At 42.5% G+C, this 20402-nt stretch overlaps 2 protein-coding genes across 22 annotated transcripts in view; both read left to right on the top strand.

Moving 5' to 3' along the window:
- The window catches only part of LOC125890161 (zinc finger and SCAN domain-containing protein 2-like), a 34762-nt gene that overhangs the window by 609 nt on the left and 13751 nt on the right, over positions 1-20402 (top strand). For 2 of the 5 annotated variants that reach the window (XM_049578665.1, XM_049578691.1), the window contains exon 2: positions 20-1198. In XM_049578665.1, coding sequence (XP_049434622.1) covers positions 20-1065 — 1046 coding nt within the window. In that variant the 3' untranslated portion in view covers positions 1066-1198. Of the gene's footprint in view, positions 1-19; positions 1487-6194; positions 6734-17120; positions 17372-20402 lie in introns of those variants that run through there. The other 3 variants (XM_049578682.1, XM_049578658.1, XM_049578674.1) reach the window with 3 other exon arrangements.
- LOC125889977 (gastrula zinc finger protein XlCGF57.1-like) overlaps positions 4383-20402 on the top strand; it is a 24215-nt gene continuing 8195 nt past the window's right edge. For 2 of the 17 annotated variants that reach the window (XM_049578504.1, XM_049578427.1), the window contains exons 1-2: positions 4383-4661; positions 4759-5099. In XM_049578504.1, coding sequence (XP_049434461.1) covers positions 4490-4661; positions 4759-5099 — 513 coding nt within the window. In that variant the 5' untranslated portion in view covers positions 4383-4489. Of the gene's footprint in view, positions 4662-4758; positions 5605-15096; positions 15383-15479; positions 17372-20402 lie in introns of those variants that run through there. The other 15 variants (XM_049578371.1, XM_049578322.1, XM_049578419.1 and 12 more) reach the window with 14 other exon arrangements.

The raw sequence follows: 20402 nt of genomic DNA, 5'->3' as shown, positions 1-20402 counted from the left end.
TTGTTGTGTGTCCCTCCAGAGCTCCCACAGCAACATGTGTGTAAGGAGGAGGAGGTTGTCCCTGAGCAGCAGCTGTGTATTGAGGAGAGGAAGTCCAGTGTGGAGCAAGAGGAGCCAGAGGCTCCAGAGATTAAAGAGGAAGAGGAGGAAGTGTGCAGCAGTCAGGAGGGAGAGCAGCTTGTGGTGAAGCAGGAGACTGATGGCTTTATGTTGAGTCCTGCTGATGAGGAAAGTGAGCAGAGTGAAGATCAGACTCTGGACTTCATTCATGATGACACTCAAAGTGCAGCAGAGAAAGAGTCTGTATTTAAAATGCCAGTTATAAGCTCTGTGATATCAGAAGCAACCAGTGAGCACCAGCTGCTCTGTCACAACTCTGATGTAGCTGAGAGGCAAGATGAGGAAGAATACCAGCATGGAGACTCAGGATCAACTAGAAACACAGAGCTTCAAGCAGAGAAAAGACATCATGAAAGTGAAATGGACAGTAACAGTCCACACACCTCTGCTGTGATAAACTTAAATACAGGTAAAAAGCCTTTAAAATGTGACATATGTGGGAAAGTTTTTGAATATAAGTCAAAATTGCAGAGACACCTGAACACCCACACAGGCATGTTTTCTTGCGAAACATGTGGGAAAAGATTCAGGGACACATCAGAACTGAGCACTCATATAAGAACCCACACAGGTGAGAAGCCCTACCTTTGCAAGACCTGCGGAAAAAGATTCAGTGTGAAGTCAACATTGAAAAGGCATTGTAGAATCCACACAGGTGAGAAGCCACATATTTGTAAAGTGTGTGGGAGAGCTTACGTACGTAATGGTGACTTGTTAGTCCACATGAGGACTCACACGGGTGTGAAGCCATTTTCTTGCAAAACATGTGGGAAACACTTCAGATTTAGTAATAACTTGACGGTCCACATGAGAACACACAGTGGTGAGAAGCCGTATATTTGCAAAACATGTGGGAAACACTTAAGATCTAGGAGTAACTTGACAGGCCACATGAGAACACACACAGGTGTAAAGGTGCATGGCTTGAGCAGAGGTTCCAGTTGAAGTCACACATATACATGAGAGAGACTGTTTACATGCAAAACATGTGGCAGAGCTTTCAGAGGCCTGTTCCATAAAGCATACTAAGAAAAGTGGGGAGTGAAGTCCAAATCCTGAATTTTAATTGAAATTGCAGGTCTGGAAAAGTTAAACTAGTGAGATAAAGAACAAAAGGAGGAGACTGCTTTAAAGTCTGAATGAATTTTATCCTTGCAAGAGTCATGGAAAACCTGGAAAAGTCATGAAATTAGTCAAAATCATTATAAGTCACAGAACTTGTTTGTGTATAGTGAAATTATTAGAATCATCTTCAGTGGATAACCCTCCATATAATGTAACATAATGGCAAATTCATTTTCTGCAGCTGGTGTCTTAATGTAGCTTTAATATGCGTCGATATGTGACAATGTTTGTTTACCATCAGGTGTGTTCTGTCATTTTCTCCCTCAGTTTGTCTCCCCCTTCCTGTGTGCCAATTATGTTTACATAGAGGTTGTGTAACTGTCTTGATTTTATAGTTCATAATTTTAACATGATTGTTTATAAATAACTTAACTTTTGCATACATGATTGTGATAATATTGCTGTGTACAGTATATAATACGCTGAGAGATGTATTTACATTTATTTGGTTTAATTGCACCCCCTGCTGTTATGTTTGAGTATTGCAATGAGTGTGGAGCGTAGAGGTCATGTGATCGAAAGCGTCAAGTTAGTGGGAGAGGAAGGAGACGAGAGCAGGAGGCGATAATTTTTTTCGTAGGATGGTAGGGGAAGGTACCGCCTTTTCCGCCTGTGATTGACTAGAAGGGCTCTCCTCCGATTGGAAAGCACATCGCCGAATTTGGAAAACACATCGCCGAATTTAAGGTTGACACCTAAAGTGTATGTCCACATTTTAACATATGTTCTCATAGGCACGAAAAGTATGCAAGGGACGAGGAAATGGTAAACTAAGCGATTTCTCAAGGCACTTTGGCAGCACGCTCTGGAGGACAGACGTGTTGCAACTTTTTCTCTGTAAGGCTGGACTCCTCAAGTCTCCAAACCAGCTAACGGAACTGAAAGTTGGACTAACCTGTTTTGAAGTCGGTGTTACTGTCGTGTGTTGTCACATGTCTGTCCTCCAGAGCGTGCTGCCAAAGTACCTTGAGAAATCGCTTAGTTTACCGTTTCCTCGTCTCTTGAATACTTTCCGTGCCTATGAGAACATAAGTTAAGATGTGGACATACACTTTAGGTGTCAACCTTAAATTCGGCGATGTGCTTTCCATTAATATAAATCTGATGGCACGCACTTATCACACTGTTGGATTGACTTCGTTTACTTCTGTTGGAGGGAAAGACAATCAAAACAGACTAGCCGACAGCATATAGGAAATAACCAATCGGAGGAGAGCCCTTCTAGCCAATCAGAGGCAGAAAAGGCGGTACCTTCCCCCAGTGCCGTAGAATATAACAGAGTCGTGACTCTCTCTTCAAGGGCTCTGCCTTCCCCTACCATCCTACGAAAAAAAATATCGCGAGCAGGAGTGCTACAAAATGTCCAAAAGGTTTAAAATGAATCAAGAAGGATTCATGTTCTCCTAACTACTTTGAAATTCCGGTTCAGAAGGCGAAACTGTATGTGTGACCATGTATATTTTATCGTGTATTGGTGTTATTGATCTGTAATACATATTTCATATTTGGGATTGACGTTCAGAGCTAGCGAGTCTGGGTTAGCTAATGTGAGAGAGACAATGGTAGGTTAATGGTGGCTTTGTGTCGCATGTAATTATTGTAAATGTGATTGTGATTGTGTATATTTTGTGTTACAGTTTTTCACTGCAAAATGGTGTTCACACTGTGGATTGGAGGAGAATAAAGTTGTGGAACACTGGCTGGTTGACTTGTCAAGTCTGTCTGAACTAGAACAAAACATTTGGAAGCAGTTAAAGTTTGAATCTGATGTTTGAAAAACGGCGGGCAAGTGGGGAAAGAAAAAGAAAATTCTTCATGATGAGTCCTTGAAAAGTCATGAAAAAGTTTGGAAATATTGTCCATGAAAATGTGAGCGGAACCTGTAATTAAAAGTATGAGTGATTTTGCAGTGAGCACAGTAATAAACTGATCCCAGAATATTAGTCCTGTTGCTGTGATCTTTTGTCAGGGTGTCTACAGGTCCTTTGAAATGATTTCAAGTTTTCTTAATATAAGGCCTTAAAAAGTTTAAAATTGTCTTAAATTCAAATTCAATGTGTGTTAAATATTTTTGGTCACATTAACATGAACATTTCTCCAGCCTGACAGACCCAATGACAGTTTACAATCATTGTACAGATTGAAGAAAAATATTCTTTTTCCTTTCTGTATTTCTTTGAATATTGCAATAATAAGTAGCATTCATGACAGCCATGAGATGGTTTAAATTCCATATAAGGTGGGATTAAAAATGTCTTAAAAAGTCAAAAATTTACCTACCTACACAAACCACACAGGTGAGACGCCATTTACTTGCACAACATGTGAGAAAGCTTTGAGATGTAAAAGTAGCCTGACGACCCACATGAGAATCCACACAGGTGAGAAGTCATAACTCTCCAAGACCTGCAGGAAAAGACACTTTGATGTGTCTCAAGTAAAAAGGCATATAAGATCTCACACAGTCAAGTGGCCTCATGTTTTAAAAACAAGTAGGAGACATGTCAGTTCTGGGTCATGGTCAAAACACACAAGAACTCTGGAAGTGAGGAGTCACATGTTTGCAGAGTGTGGTTAAATTTTTTACTCAAATCACACCTGAAGATCAATAAACACAGCAGAAACTTCTGTGGAGATGCGTTCACGAAATGAATGAAGAACAATGTCTCATCATGAGGAGACTGAAGAAGTACATTTTATTAAAATGCCATCAAGACCTGATAAAACTGACCAATCAAAGTGGACTGGGCTTTTTCAGGAGAAGAGCTTCAAGAGACGGGTGGTCAAACTGAGCGTTTCAGACTGAGGGTGAATACGAGTACATTCAGGTTGACAGTATGAGGAAAATAATATATATTCTTTAATTAAAGCGTGAAAACAGGTTCTAGTAGAAACCCCAAATACAAGTATGAACCTATGAATAAGCATTATATGGGACCTTTAAATACCAAAAATAAAAGACATCCGTGTAGTTATTGCTGCCTTTTTATGAGCCACCAATGATACTGAGACTACTTGTTACAGCCCGGACACTGATGTTAGAAATTATAATTGCCAACCATTGGAAGCGGAACACGTGAAAACCTCATGTATTTCACCGTCGGAACTTAATAGTGTAACATCCAGCGGAAGTAAACAAGAAAAAGGCGGCAGTTGCGTTTCCCAAATGACTGAGTTAACTTCGGGAGGTTAATCTATGAGTTAAACCTTGAGCCACATTTACTGTAGCCTACATTAGACAACAATGTGTTCAGTCGAGTCTTTGAGAGAGTTTGTCAACGAGCGACTAACTGCTGCTGCTGAAGAAATATTGGGAGTTTTTCAAAGAAGCATCGTCGAGTACGAGGAAGAGATCGATCGTCAGCGCAGACTGTTGGATATGGTTTTGAAGCCTGAAATCAAGTTACACAGGACAGGTGGGTGAAAGCTAATTGAAGTAATTTACTGGCATGTGTGTATATTTGCTGTAGCATGAGATTAGTATGCTGTTGGTGTTGTTGTGTGTCCCTCCAGAGCTCCCACAGCAACATGTGTGTAAGGAGGAGGAGGTTGTCCCTGAGCAGCAGCTGTGTATTGAGGAGAGGAAGTCCAGTGTGGAGCAAGAGGAGCCAGAGCCTCCAGAGATTAAAGAGGAAGAGGAGGAAGTGTGCAGCAGTCAGGAGGGAGAGCAGCTTGTAGTGAAGCAGGAGACTGATGGCTTTATGTTGAGTCCTGCTGATGAGGAAAGTGAGCAGAGTGAAGATCAGACTCTGGACTTCATTCATGATGACACTCAAAGTGCAGCAGAGAAAGAGTCTGTATTTAAAATGCCAGTTATAAGCTCTGTGATATCAGAAGCAACCAGTGAGCACCAGGTGCTCTGTCACAACTCTGATGTAGCTGAGAGCCAAGATGAGGAAGAATACCAGCATGGAGACTCAGGATCAACTAGAAACACAGAGCTTCAAGCAGAGAAAAGACATCATGAAAGTGAAATGAACAGTAACAGTCCACACACCTCTGCTGTGATAAACTTAAATACAGGTAAAAAGCCTTTAAAATGTGACATATGTGGGAAAGTTTTTGAGTACAAGTCAAAATTGCAGAGACACCTGAACAGCCACACAGGTGAGAAGCAGTTTTCTTGCAAAACATGTGGGAAAGGAGTCAGTGACACATCAGCATTGAGCGCTCATATAAGAACCCACACAGGTGAGAAGCCGTTCCTTTGCAAGACCTGCGGGAAAAGATTCAATGACGCATCAGTATTGAAAAGTCACATTAGAATCCACACAGGTGAGAAGCCACATACTTGCAAAATATGTGGGAGAGGTTTCAGACGTAATGGAGACTTGTTAGTCCACATGAGGACTCATTCAGGTGAGAAGCCGTATACTTGCAAAACATGTGGGAGACACTTCAGATCTAGCAGTAACTTGGCAGTCCATATGAAAATCCACACAGGTGAGAAGCCGTATCTTTGCAAGACTTGCGGGAAAAGGTTCAGACAAAACTATCGTATGAAAAGACATTTAAAAACCCACACAGGTGAAAAGCCATTTATATGCAAAACATGTGGGAGAGCTTTTAGATGGAAAAGTTACCTGGCTATCCACATGAGAATCCACACAGGTGAGATGCCGCATGTTTGTAAGACCTGCGGGAAAAAATACAATAACATATCAGCATTGAAAAAACATGTTAAAATCCATGCAGACGAGAACCAGCTTTTCTGAAATATGTGGGAAACACTTCAGATCTATCAGTAACTTGACAGTCCACATGAGAACGCACACAGGTGTAAAGGTGCATGACTTGAGAGAGAGGTTCCAGTTGAAGTCACACATATACAGGAGAGAGACTGTTTACATGCAAAACATGTGGCAGAGCTTTCAGAGGCCTGTTCCATAAAGCATGCTCAGAAAAGTGGGGAGTGAAGTCCAACTCCTGAATTTTAATTGAAATTGCAGGTCTGGAAAAGTTAAACTAGTGAGATAAAGAACAAAAGGAGGAGACTGCTTTAAAGTCTGAATGAATTTTATACTTGCAAGAGTCATGGAAAACCTGGAAAAGTCATGAAATTAGTCAAAATCATTATAAGTCACAGAACTTGTTTGTGTATAGTGAAATTATTAGAATCATCTTCAGTGGATAACCCTCCATATAATGTAACATAATGGCAAATTCATTTTCTGCAGCTGGCGTCTTAATGTAGCTTTAATATGCGTCGATGTGTGACAATGTTTGTTTACCATCAGGTGTGTTCTGTCATGTTCTCCCTCAGTTTGTCTCTCCCTTCCTGTGTGCCAATTATGTTTACATAGAGTTTGAATCTGATGTTTGAAAAACGGCGGGCAAGTGGGGAAAGAAAAAGAAAATTCTTCATGATGAGTCCTTGAAAAGTCATGAAAAAGTTTGGAAATATTGTCCATGAAAATGTGAGCGGAACCTGTAGTTAAAAGTATGAGTGATTTTGCAGTGAGCACAGTAATAAACTGATCCCAGAAGATTAGTCCTGTTGCTGTGATCTTTTGTCAGGGTGTCTACAGGTCCTTTGAAATGATTTAAAGTTTTCTTAACATAAGGCCTCAAAAAGTTTAAAATTGTTTTAAATTCAGATTCAATGAGTCTTAAATACTTTTGGTCACATTACCATGAAAATGTGACAGACCCAATGACAATTTATCGTCATTGTACAGACCGAAGAAAAATAATTTTTTTCCTTGCTGTATTTCTCTGAATATTGCAATAATAAATAGCATTTATGACAGCCATGAGATGGTTTTAAATTCCATATAAGGTGGGATTAAAAATGTCTTGCATAGTCTGAAATTGACCTTGGTTATATCTGCAGACACCAAAATTTCATTAAAATCTGTTCATAACTTTTTGAGTTATTTTGCAGACAAACAAACAAACAATCAAACAAACAGACCAAAGCCGGCGAAAACATAACCTCCTTGGCGGAGGTAATAAATAATGCAATGTTACTGCAGGTGTAGATGCACGCAGAAGCCACCGTGATGAGAGTGCAGGTTGGCCAGAGCTCAGTTTGGCCGGACCAGATTTAGAGGAGGTACACTACAGCAGCTGACTTTAGAAAATGAAACCTTAATGATTTTAGTAAAGTTGACAGTATGAGGAAATTAATATCGTCGTCGTCGTCGTCGTCCTCCCCTTACCCGGGTCCAGGTCGCGGGGGCAGCAGCCTCAGCAAAGAAGCCCAGACAATCCTCTCCCCAGCCACTTCCGTCAGCTCTTCCGCGGGAACCCCGAGGTGTTCCCATGCCACCCGGGTGATGTAGTCCCTCCAGCGTGTTCTGGGGCGGCCCTGAGGTCTCCTCCCGGTTGGACACACCCGAAACACCTCCCAAGGGAGGTGTCCGGAAGGCATCGTTACCAGATGCCCGAACCACCTCAACTGGCTCCTCTCAATGTGGAGGAGCAGCGGCTCTACTCCGAGTCCCTCCTGGATGTCTGAGCTCCTCACCCTATCCCTAAGGCTGAGCCCAGCCACCCTGCGGAGGAAACTCATTTCAGCCGCTTGTACTCGCGATCTCATCCTTTTGGTCACTACCCAGAGCTCGTGACCATAGGTGAGGGTTAGAACGTAGATCAACCGGTAAATCGAGAGCTTCGCTTTCTGGCTAAGCTCCCTCTTCACCACAACGGACCAGTTAAGCGCCTGCATCACTGCTGATGCCGCCCCAATCCGCCTGTCAATCTCCTGCTCCATCCTACCCTCACTCGTGAACAAGATCCCGAGATACTTAAACTCCTCCACCTGAGGAAGGACCCCCCCCCCCCCGACCTGGAGTGGGCAATCCACCCTTTTCCGGCTGAGGACCATGGCCTCAGACTTGGAGGTGCTGATTTTCATCCCAGCCGCTTCACACTCTGCTGCGAACCGCCCCAGCGAGAGCTGGAGGTCACTGTTCGATGGAACTAGGAGGACCACGTCATCCGCAAAAAGCAGGGACGAGATCCTCCCGTCACCGAACCTGACACCCTCCACCACTCGGCTGTGCCTAGAAATTCTGTCCATAAAAGTAGGGCTGCACGGTATATGCGGTAGACGGTAGAAATGATATAAATTTGGCCCACGGTAGAGATTTGCACTCTACCGCCATATCGTCGATGACGTCATCGCACCTGCCTCAATGTGAAAATGGCTGCGAGCACAGAGACAGCGGAGCAAGAGGAGCTGGTTCATGTCCGTGATTTAGCGTAGCACGTGCAACATGTGTTGCTGGAGAACTTGTGAGTAAGTGAGTTAATGTTTTATGAACAGCCCCGGATTTCTCAGATTCTTTTAGCGACTTACTGCTCAGAGGGAACTCATTCAGTGTCTCCTCTGGCAGCAGCACAGCTTCTCTCCCTCTCCTCTCTCGCCGTGCGCACACAGGAGTTGGTTTTCGGCAAGAGAGTTTGTCATAAACCTTTGGTAATATAAACCTATGTGACGCTAGGGGCTCCACAAAAAACTCCATATGTGAATATGTGATAGTTGTGGTATCATAGCAGCCTGTCACAGGTTACAGCGTGATGATTAGAGGAGAAATGGCAGAGCATAAAGGTCCAGGTGGAAAAAACACAACTCAGTCATTTAGGATTTTGCTAAAAGAAGAAAATTACCTTTTGATATAGATCCCAGGGGACATTTTGCACCATAGAGTGCTGGGTTTTAATTTTGAGTTTTGAGATCTGCATTCTGCACAATAAATGCTCTAAAAAATACATTATATCTTTGCTTTTGTTGTTGTTGTTGTTTTTTTTTTTTTCAATTTAGCTTTGCTAAGGCACTACAAAACCCATTCAGAAACACTTCTATTATAACTTTTACACCTAAATTTATACCGCGACATATACTGTTACCGTGAAGGGATTCAATTTATACCGTGATATAAATTTTAGGTCATACCGCCCAGCCCCACATAAAAGTTATGAACAGAACCAGTGACAAAGGGCAGCCCTGGCGGAGTCCAACCCTCACCGGGAACAGGTCCGACTTACTGCCAGCCACGTGAACCAGACTCATGCTCCTTCGGTACAGGGACTGGGTGGCCCTTAGCAAGGGGCCACCAAACCCATACTCTCGGAGCACCCCCCACAGGATGCCCCTGGGGACACGGTCGTGAGCCTTCTCCAAATCCACAAAACACATGTGGACTGGTTGGGCAAACTCCCATGCCCCCTCAAGCACCCTGGCGAGAGTAAAGAGCTGGTCCACGGTTCCGCCTCCGGGACGAAAACCACATTGCTCCTCCTCAATCTGAGGTTCAACCATCGACCGGACCCTCTTCTCCAGCACCCTGGAGTAGACCTTACCGGGTAGGCTGAGGAGTGTGATCCCCCTGTAGTTGGAACACACCCTCTGGTCCCCTTTCTTGAAGATGGGGACCACCACCCTGGTCTGCCACTCCAGAGACACTGCCCCCGATGTCCACGCAATGTTGCAGAGGTGTGTCAGCCAGGACAGCTCAGTTGACAGCACTCGGGTGAAGAGAGGAGCAGAGCTGTCAACTGATCACCACCTGGTGGTGATCAGTTGACAGCTCTGCTCCTCTCTTCACCCGAGTGTCCAGAACATATGGCCGCAGGTCAAATGATACGACTACAAAGTCGATCATTGACCTGCGACCTAGGCTGTCCTGGTGCCACGTGCACCGATGGACATCCTTATGTTTGAACATGGTGTTAGTTATGGCCAAACTGCGACCCACACAGAAGTCCACAGAAGTTCCTCCCAATCACGCCCCTCCAGGTCTCACTGTCATTGCCCACGTGAGTGTTGAAGTCCCCCAGCAGAACAATGGAGTCCCCGGTCGGGGCACTGTCCAGCACCCGTCCCAGGGACTCCAAAAAGGGCAGGTACTCTGAACTGTTGTTTGGTGCATAAGCACAGACAACAGTCAGGACCCGTTCCCCGACCCGAAGGCGCAGGGAAGCAACCCTTTCGTCTACAGGCAGAGAGTCTGGGGGCTATCAGAAAGCCCACCCCGGCCCTCCGCCTCTCACCCGGAGCAACTCCAGCGAAGGAGAGAGTCCAACCCCTCTCAAGGACTAGGGTTCCAGAGCCGGAACTATGTGTTGAGGTGAGGCCGACTATATCTAGCCGGTAGCACTCAACCTCTTCTACAAGCTCTGGCTCCTTCCCCGCCAGAGAGGTGACATTCCATGTCCCAAGAGCCAACTTCTGTAACCGAGGATCGGACTGCCAAGGCCCCTGCCTTGGTCTGCTGCCCAATCCACATTGCACCGAACCCTTCTGGATCCCTCTGCGGTTGGTGGGCCTGCAGGGGGACGAGCCCATGTAGCCAGTTCGGGCTGGGCCCGGCCGGACACCATGGGCGAAGGCCCGACCACCAGGCGCTCGCCCACGGGCCCCAAACCCCAGGCCTGGCTCCAGGGCGGGGCCCCGATAACCCTCCGGGCCAGGTACACGTGTCCTTGTTTGTATCCATCGTGAAGGGTCTTTTGAACCATTCTTTGTGTGACCCTTCGCCCAGAACCAATCTGCCATGGGAATCCCTACCAGGGGCAAAATGCCCCTGACAGCATAGCTCCTAGGGTCACTAGGGCACTCAAATTCCTCCACCACGATAAGGTGATGGTTCTCGGAGGAGAATATATATTATTTAATTAAAGCGTGAAAACAGGTTCTAGTAGAAACCCCAAATACAAGTATGAACCTGTGAATAAGCATTATATGGGACCTTTAAGTACAAAAAAAAAAAAAAAAAAAAGACATCCGTGTAGTTATTGCTGCCTTTTTATGAGCCACCAATGATACTGAGACTACTTGTTACAGCCTGGACACTGATATTAGAAATTATAATTGTCAACCATTGGAAGCAGAACATGTGAAAACCTCATGTATTTCACCGTCGGAGCTAAATTGTTTAACATCCATTTAGATGTCAGTAGATAAGTCCTGTTATATGGTGTTCACAAATAAGAGAAAAATTGAGGTAGAGAAGTTAAAAATGTATGGGCAGCCATTAGAGATGGTGTCTGAATTTAAGTATCTGGGCCTATGGCTAGATAGTAAATATACATGGAAAAAACATGTGGAATACATAGAAACAAAATGTAAAAAAGTCCTAAACTTATTGAAAGCGGTGGCCGGATGTGAATGGGGGGCAGACAAACAGGCATACTTGATAGGGCACTTGTGAGGTCGACACTAGACTACGGATGTATAATATATGGGGCAGCAGCTCAGACAACATTGCAAAAATGGACAGATCACAGTGCAGAGCTTTACATGTATGCACAGGAGCCATGAAGACAACTCCCATTAATGCTCTGTTAATTGAAGCAGGAGAGACACCTTTAGAGTTGCAGAGAGAGAAGGTATCATTAGCTTATTGGATTAATCTTAAAGGACAGGGAAAAGAACCCTGCAGCTCAAGTAATACAGGACTGTTGGGAATATTCCAAGTTCCAGAGAAGTGGGTTTGGCTGGACAGGGAATGAATGGGCCAGAAAGTATGGATTGGATGCACTATAATTCACACAGCCCAGTCCAGTTAGTGCGACTTGTCAGTATTCACAGCAGAAATGGTGGCAGCAATTATCAGCCTACAGTGGGCGGAGGAGGTCAGACCAGACAGGGTGGTGGTATGTAAGCTACAGACTCTATGGTTATGGTGGAAAGTTTACAGTCAACAAACATCAACATCATTGAAATACAGCATAGTTTGCTCAGGCTTCACAAGGGTGGCACTGAGGTCCAGTTCTGCTTGGTGCCAGCACATACAGGTTTGAAGGGAAATGAGGTTGCTGATGACCTAGCAAAAAGGGCACTAGAAAAGACTATAACAGTCACAGTAGCTTATGGAAAAGGAGAGGGTAAAGCAATTATTAAGGCAAAATGCTTGGAAATATGGCAAAAAGATATGAATATGACCAGAAAGGAAGAAAATATAACAACCAAAAATCAGTCATGACAAAAAATCTTTAAAGAAAGGAACAGAAGAGAGGAAATTGTCATGATGAGGCTTAGAGTCGGTCATACTGGTCTGAATGATATAATGAATGTAATGGGGAAAAAGAATACCAACAAGTGTGAGAGATGTGGTGTGAGGGAAAATGTGGAACATATAATAATGTACTGTGTAAAGTATGCATCAGAGAGAGAGAGGCTGCAGAGAGTGAGAGCAGCACGGCGTGAGTGGAGTTTAGCTGGAATATTAGGGACAGAGGGAGAAGGGGATAAGATCAGAGATGTGAGGAAAGCACTATTCAACTTTCTTTAAAGATTTTTTTTTTTTGGGGCTTTTGCCTTTAATGAACAGGACAGAGTGAAATGGGGTGAGGGAGAGAGTGGGGGGGTGACACGCAGCAAATGGTTGCAAGCCGAAGTCGAACCTGCGACCGCTGCAGCAAGGCATTGCCTTTGTACATGGGGTGCCCGCACTATCCACTACGCTACCGACGCCCCATCAACTTTCTGAGGGAGTCAAGATAGATGGGTAGAATGTAAAGAAGGGGATATGAGGCTACACGCTCTTGTACAGTAGGTGGCGGTATGCACTTAACATTGCTTGCAATCCGCCATTAAATAGAAAGAAGAAGAAGAAGAAGAAGAAGAAGAAGAAGAAGAAGAAGAAGAAGAAGAAGAAGAAGAAGCAGCAGCAGCAGCAGCAGCAGCGCAAGCCTAGCAGCTGGAAAAATGCTCTGGTCCTACCCTTTGTTAAACCTGGTAAAGACCCAGCTAGTGCAGGAAGCTATCGACCAATAGCTTTAACATCACACTTGTGTAAACTGATGGAAAAGATCATTGTTAGGAGATTATCATATTATTTAGAAAAAAGAGGACTACTTAGCTCATGCCAAAGTGGATTCTGTAAAGGAAGATCTACAGTTGATGCTTTGGTGAACGTTAGTAATGAGGCGGACAAAGCAGTTAGTATGAAAGAGTTCATGGCTACAGTGTATTTTGACATTGAGAAGGCATACGACTCTATGTGGAGAGAGGGACTGCTAATCAAAATGTTTAAAATGGGTATTGGTGGAAGAATGTATCACTGAATTCTAGACTTCCGATCCAATAGGACATTCCGAGTTCAAATTGGGGATGCTATTTCAGAGGAGTTTGAAATAGTAAATGGTATTCCCCAAGGTAGTGCTATTAGCCCAATCCTGTTTAACATAATGATAAATGATATCTTTCAAAATGTTGGTGGAGATATTGAGTCATCACTCAATATCAGATGACGGGGCGATAGGGAAAAGAGGGAGAAATATCATCCATGTGATTAATTGCATTCAGAGGGCTATACAACAGGTAGAGAGATGGTCTTACAATTGGGGTTTCAAGATGTCTGTTACAAAGTCTTGCTACATGCTCTTTACCAGGAAAAGAAAGCTAAGAAATATACAGCTTAAATTATATGGGCAAAACATGGAAAGGGTAAGTGAGTTCAGATACTTAGGATTATGGTTTGATGAGAAATGTATATAGAGAAATCATGTTAAACAGGTGGAGACTAAATGTAAAAAACTGTTGAATCTCATGAGATCACTGGCAGGATATGCATGGGGAGCAGATAAGCAATCTTTAATGGATATCTATAGGGCCTTAATATGATCTAACCTTGATTATGGTTGTATGGTGTATGGGGCTGCAGCTAAGAGTGTTTTGGAAAAGGACAATATGGATGAAATAATTTGAAATTTGGACCTGGTGTTGTGTGGGGCAATGTTCCTCCTTGGATACTCCCTGTACCCAATGTAAATTTACAACTTGTAGAACAGAAGAGCGAGTGGAGCAAGATGAATATGGATAACATGAGGTATTATGTTGAGGATTATTTGAAGAGGAATTATTAGCTACAACTTTATCCCCATTTTTACAGATGGGTCTAAAGATCCAGAGAGTGAACAAGTAGGAACAGGAGTATACATACCAGAGTTTAATGTAAGTATCTGTACAAGAATCAATAATAGATTGTCTGTAATTACTGCAGAAGTAACAGCCATAATACTAGCATTACAATGGATAGAAGAAGTTAGGCCTGAGAGAGTGGTCATTTGCTCAGATTCCACTGCAGTTCTTCAGAGCTTAAATACTAATGAATCAATAAGAGAGGATCTGGTAATGGAAATATTAATGATAATGTGGAGATTACACAGAAGTGGAATTTTTGTACAATTTTGTTGGGTTCCTGCACATGTAGGTGTTAGTGTTAACAACAAAGCAGACAATATTGCCAAAAGAGCTTTTAGATTAAGTAATGAAGAGATAATGAAAATTCCCTTTGGAAAAGGTGAGGCAAAATCACTAATCAGAAAGGCAGTGATAGATTCGTGGCAGAAGAAGTGGGATACGGATGTTAAAGGGAGACGCTACTATGAAATGCAAAAGTCAGTTAACACAAAGGTTTTTAAAGGGAAATGCAGAAGAGAAGAAGTAATCATTTCCAGGTTAAGACTTGGACACACTAGTTTAAAATCAACTCTGTATCTAATGGCAAAGTCTGCGTCTGATAAATGTGATAGGTGCGATGTTCCAGAGAGTGTTGAGCATGTTATTTTGAAATGTAGTGAGTATGAGTTAGGAAGGAACAGGTTGCATGATAGGTTATATGAGCTGGAACGGGAATGGAGTTTGGAAGGAATTTCAGGGATGAGTGGGAAAATGAAGGACTGTCACAGGGCAGTATTTAGTTTCCTCAAAGACACAGAATTAGAAAATAAAATATAGAGTTCAACCGATTTTTTTTCCCTGTCAGAAAGTAACCTGAAGTACATACCCTGAGACTACACACTCCGGTACAGTAGGTGGGGGTACGCACCTTAAAACGTTGGTTGTAATTCGCCATTAAATGAAGAGAAGAAGAAGGAAGTATAACATCCAGCGGAAGTACAAAACAAAACAAGGGCGGCAGTCGCGTTTCCCAAATGAGTGAGTTAACTTCGGGAGGTTAATCTATGAGTTAAACTTCGAGCCACATTTACTGTAGCCTACATTAGACAACAATGTGTTCAGTTGAGTCTTTGAGAGAGTTTGTCAACGAGCGACTAACTGCTGCTGCTGAAGAAATATTGGGAGCTTTTCAAAGAAGCATCGTCGAGTACGAGGAAGAGATCGATCGTCAGCGCAGACTGTTGGATATGGTTTTGAAGCCTGAAATCAAGTTACACAGGACAGGTGGGTGAAAGCTAATTGAAGTAATTTACTGGCATGTGTGTATATTTGCTGTAGCATGACATTAGTATGCTGTTGGTGGTGTTGTGTGTCCCTCCAGAGCTCCCACAGCAACATGTGTGTAAGGAGGAGGAGGTTGTCCCTGAGCAGCAGCTCTGTATTGAGGAGAGGAAGTCCAGTGTGGAGCAAGAGGAGCCAGAGGCTCCAGAGATTAAAGAGGAAGAGGAGGAAGTGTGCAGCAGTCAGGAGGGAGAGCAGCTTGTAGTGAAGCAGGAGACTGATGGCTTTATGTTGACTCCTGCTGATGAGGAAAGTGAGCAGAGTGAAGATCAGACTCTGGACTTCATTCATGATGACACTCAAAGTGCAGCAGAGAAAGAGTCTGTATTTAAAATTCCAGTTATAAGCTCTGTGATATCAGAAGCAACCAGTGAGCACCAGCTGCTCTGTCACAACTCTCATGTAGCTGAGAGGCAAGATGAGGAAGAATACCAGCATGGAGACTCAGGATCAACTAGAAACACAGAGCTTCAAGCAGAGAAAAGACATCATGAAAGTGAAATGAACAGTAACAGTCCACACACCTCTGCTGTGATAAACTTAAATACAGGTAAAAAGCCTTTAAAATGTGACATATGTGGGAAAGTTTTTGAGTACAAGTCAACATTGCAGAAACACCTGAGAATCCACACAGGTGAGAAGCCGTACCTTTGCAAGACTTGCGGGAAAAGATTCAGAGAAAAATATCTTGTGAAAAGACATTTAAGAACTCACACAGGTGAGAAGCCACATACTTGCAAAATATGTGGGAGAGGTTTCAGACGTAATGGAGACTTGTTAGTCCACATGAGGACTCATTCAGGTGAGAAGCCGTATACTTGCAAAACATGTGGGAGACACTTCAGATCTAGCAGTAACTTGGCAGTCCACATGAAAATCCACACAGGTGAGAAGCCGTACCTTTGCAAGACTTGCGGGAAAAGGTTCAGTGAAAACTATCGTATGGAAAGACATTTAAAAATCCACACAAGTGAGAAGCCATTTATATGCAAAACATGTGGGAGAGCTTTTAGATGGAAAAGTTACCTGGCTATCCACATGAGAATCCACACAGGTGAGATGCCGCATGTTTGTAAGACCTGCGGGATAAAATACAATAACATATCAGCATTGAAAAAACATGTTAAAATCCATGCAGATGAGAACCAGCTTTTCTGAAATATGTGGGAAACACTTCAGATCTATCAGTAACTTGACAATCCACATGAGAACACACACAGGTGTAAAGGTGCATGACTTGAGCACAGAGGTTCCAGTTGAAGTCACACATATACAGGAGAGAGACTGTTTACATGCAAAACATGTGGCAGAGCTTTCAGAGGCCTGTTCCATAAAGCATACTAAGAAAAGTGGGGAGTGAGGTCCAAATCCTGAATTTTAATTGAAATTGCAGGTCTGGAAAAGTTAAACTAGTGAGATAAAGAACAAAAGGAGGAGACTGCTTTGAAGTCTGAATGAATTTTATACTTGCAAGAGTCATGGAAAACCTGGAAAAGTCATGGAATTAGTCAAAATCATTATAAGTCACAGAACTTGTTTGTGTATAGTGAAATTATTAGAATCATCTTCAGTGGATAACCCTCCATATAATGTAACATAATGGCAAATTCATTTTCTGCAGCTGGCGTCTTAATGTAGCTTTAATATGCGTCGATGTGTGACAATGTTTGTTTACCATCAGGTGTGTTTTGTCATGTTCTCCCTCAGTTTGTCTCTCCCTTCCTGTGTGCCAATTATGTTTACATAGAGTTTGAAACTGATGTTTGAAAAACGGCGGGCAAGTGGGGAAAGAAAAAGAAAATTCTTCATGATGAGTCCTTGAAAAGTCATGAAAAAGTTTGGAAATATTGTCCATGAAAATGTGAGCGGAACCTGTAATTAAAAGTATGAGTGATTTTGCAGTGAGCACAGTAATAAACTGATCCCAGAAGATTTGTCTTGTTGCTGTGATCTTTTGTCAGGGTGTCTACAGGTCCTTTGAAATGATTTAAAGTTTTCTTAACATAAGGCCTTAAAAAGTTTAAAATTGTCTTAAATTCAGATTCAATGGGTCTTAAATATCTTTGGTAAAAATCTCCAGCCTGACAGACCCAATGACAGTTTATAGTCATTGTACAGATCAAAGAAAAATATTTTTTTCCTTGCTGTATTTCTCTGAATATTGCAATAATAAGTAGCATTTATGACAGCCCTGAGATGGTTTTAAATTCCATATAAGGTGACATTAAAAATGTCTTAAAAAGTCTGAAATTGACCTTGGTTATATCTGCAGACACCGTGTTCTTTGGTGCATATGAGCAGCTTGTCAACAGTGACACCAGAATGTGGGAAAACTGTTTTTACCTTGTTCCTGTCACATCTGTGATCTGTGCCTGTAGACTGAATGAGGAACTAGAAAAGCACTCAGAGTGCAGACCTCCATCATGTAAGTGATATTCCCTCCCTTTCTGCATCAGATTTTGCAGCCTGCATCACAATTAGGTTATTTGCATCACTATCATTATTAGGTTATATACGCCTTCATCATGGAGACACTGTGGTGTATTTATTTCGTTTCTATTTTGTACCAAGGCATAATATAATATGTTTTTTGTATTTTTCACTTTCTTTTTTTCCAGCACAGAACATCAATTTCAACTTTAGAATTACAACAATATTAAACAAGTAGAACAATATGTGCTTTCCGGCCACCAGATGGCGCTATTTTCACCGTCTTGAGAAATTGGAATTGGTGCTGAGGCTGTCAGAAGATAGACTATTTATTATTTTATCCACTTTGCTTAAACTGTCACGTGTTTGCAGAGTGTGGTTAAAATGTTTTTTACTCAAATCACACCTGAAGATCAATAAACACAGCAGAAACTTCTGTGGAGATGCATTCACGAAATGAATGAAGAACAATGTCTCATCATGAGACTGAAGAAGTACATTTTATTAAAATGCCATCAAGACCTGATAAAACTGACCAATCAAGGCGGAATGGGCTTTTCAGGAGAAGAGCTTCAAGAGACGGGTGGTCAAACTGAGTGTTTCAGACTGAGGGTGAATACGATACATTCAGGTTGACAGTTTGAGGAAAATAATATACAGTGGTGGAAAAAAGTTTTCGGACACCCTTAAAATTTGACACAATCTCAAATATTATCATGAAATATTTGTGGAAAAATCTTTTTTGTGTTTCAAAAGGTGTGGCTGCATTAGACAGATACAAACAAATACAAATTATATTTTTTTATTCATTGTTTACAAGAAAAACTAACAAAACTAAATTCTTGACAGTTTCAATATGTCAGTTCTCAACATTGTCGGTATCAGAGTCAACAAATAACAGAGAATGTGTTCAGAACTGAACAAAAAATAAATAAACCATCACATCATCAAATTAATATTTAGTAGTCCTGCCACTGGCACGTAGTAGAGCTCTAATCCTGGCTGGCATGTTCCCCAAGAGCCTTTCACGCTGTTGAGGGGTAATCTTGTCCCATTCTTCTTGAATTACTGCTTTTAATTCTTCTAAATTCTTTGGTTTATGCTTTGAAACAGACCTTTTGATAATCCACCACAGATTTTCAATGGGGCTCATGTACGGGGATTGAGCTGGCCACTCTAAGACCTGGATACTGTGCTCCTGCAGCCAAGTTCTACTGGCCTTGGATGTGTGGCATTATCTTGTTGAAACATCCAGTTTTTACCTTGACGGAACAGTGCACGCGCAGAAGGGAGCATGTGGGTTTGAGAATGGTACAATACTTGGTAGAGTTCAATGTGCCATCACAGACAGTGAGATGACCAACACCAGCAGCACTCATGCATCCCCAAACCATGATACTGCCTCCACCATGCTTGACAGTAGGTACTGTACATGCTGGAGATAATGCTTCGCCTGGCCTTCTGCGTATCCTCACATTAGTAGGAAGAAGATAAAGCTGGAAAGTAGACTCATTTGACCACAAAATCTTCTTCCAATTCCTGGCTGTCCAGTTCTTGTGTGCCTGGGCCCAACGATGCCGGGCTAACCTCTGTCTCTCATTGATCAGGGGCTTCTTGATAGCCTTGTAGGACCTTAAGCCATGATCTAAAAGTCGGCCACGTACAGTGCGGGTGGAACACTGGACACCAGTTTGGTTTGACCACTGCTGCTGAAGCTCCTGTGATGTCATTCGGCGGTTTTGCCTGCACATGCGGATCAGGATGCGGTCATTTCTCGCTGAAGAAACCCTTGGACGCCCAGATCTTGGTTCGTCTTCCAAGCTGTTGGTTCGTCTGTATTTCTGCAGAGTGTATCCAACTGCTGAAGGACTGCATCTGCACTTCCTGGCTATCTGGCGGCAGCTGTACCCTTCCTGGCTGAGAATCTTTATCTTCAGGCGTGTTTCCTGCATTAGGTTCCTTGTTTTAGCCATTTTTGTGTCTGAAGAACTTTCAAATATGCTGGCTTTATGTAGACATGAAGCTTGGCAACAAAAAATGTGTCTTTTAATAAAAAGAACGACCTTCATCACTGGTACCAAAATGACCCAATACTCAAAATTTCTTATGTATTTTTATGGAACCAATCAATTTTAAGTTTTTAATGGCTTTTTAGGATTTATTTAGTATTTTGGCTGTGACTGTACTAAAAGAAATTGCACTTGAAGACCTAAGAGTGATTCTTAATGCAATATTTCACAATGCATGGGGTGTCCGAAAACTTTTTTCCACCACTGTATATTCCTTAATTAAAGCGTGAAAACAGGTTCTAGTAGAAAGCCCAAATACAAGTATGAACCTATGAATAAGCATTATATGGGACCTTTAAGTACAAAAAAAAAAAAAAAAAAAAAAAAGACATCCGTGTAGTTATTGCTGCCCTTTTTATGAGCCACCAATGATACTGAGACTACTTGTTACAGCCCGGACACTGATGTTAGAAATTCTAATTGCCAACCATTGGAAGCGGAACACATGAAAACCTCATGTATTT

This window comes from Epinephelus fuscoguttatus, linkage group LG1, assembly GCF_011397635.1.
Source record: "Epinephelus fuscoguttatus linkage group LG1, E.fuscoguttatus.final_Chr_v1".
Lineage (NCBI taxonomy): Eukaryota > Metazoa > Chordata > Actinopteri > Perciformes > Serranidae > Epinephelus > Epinephelus fuscoguttatus.
The sequence above is the reverse complement of the archived record's forward strand: the minus strand, read 5'-3'. Positions and strand labels throughout refer to the sequence as shown.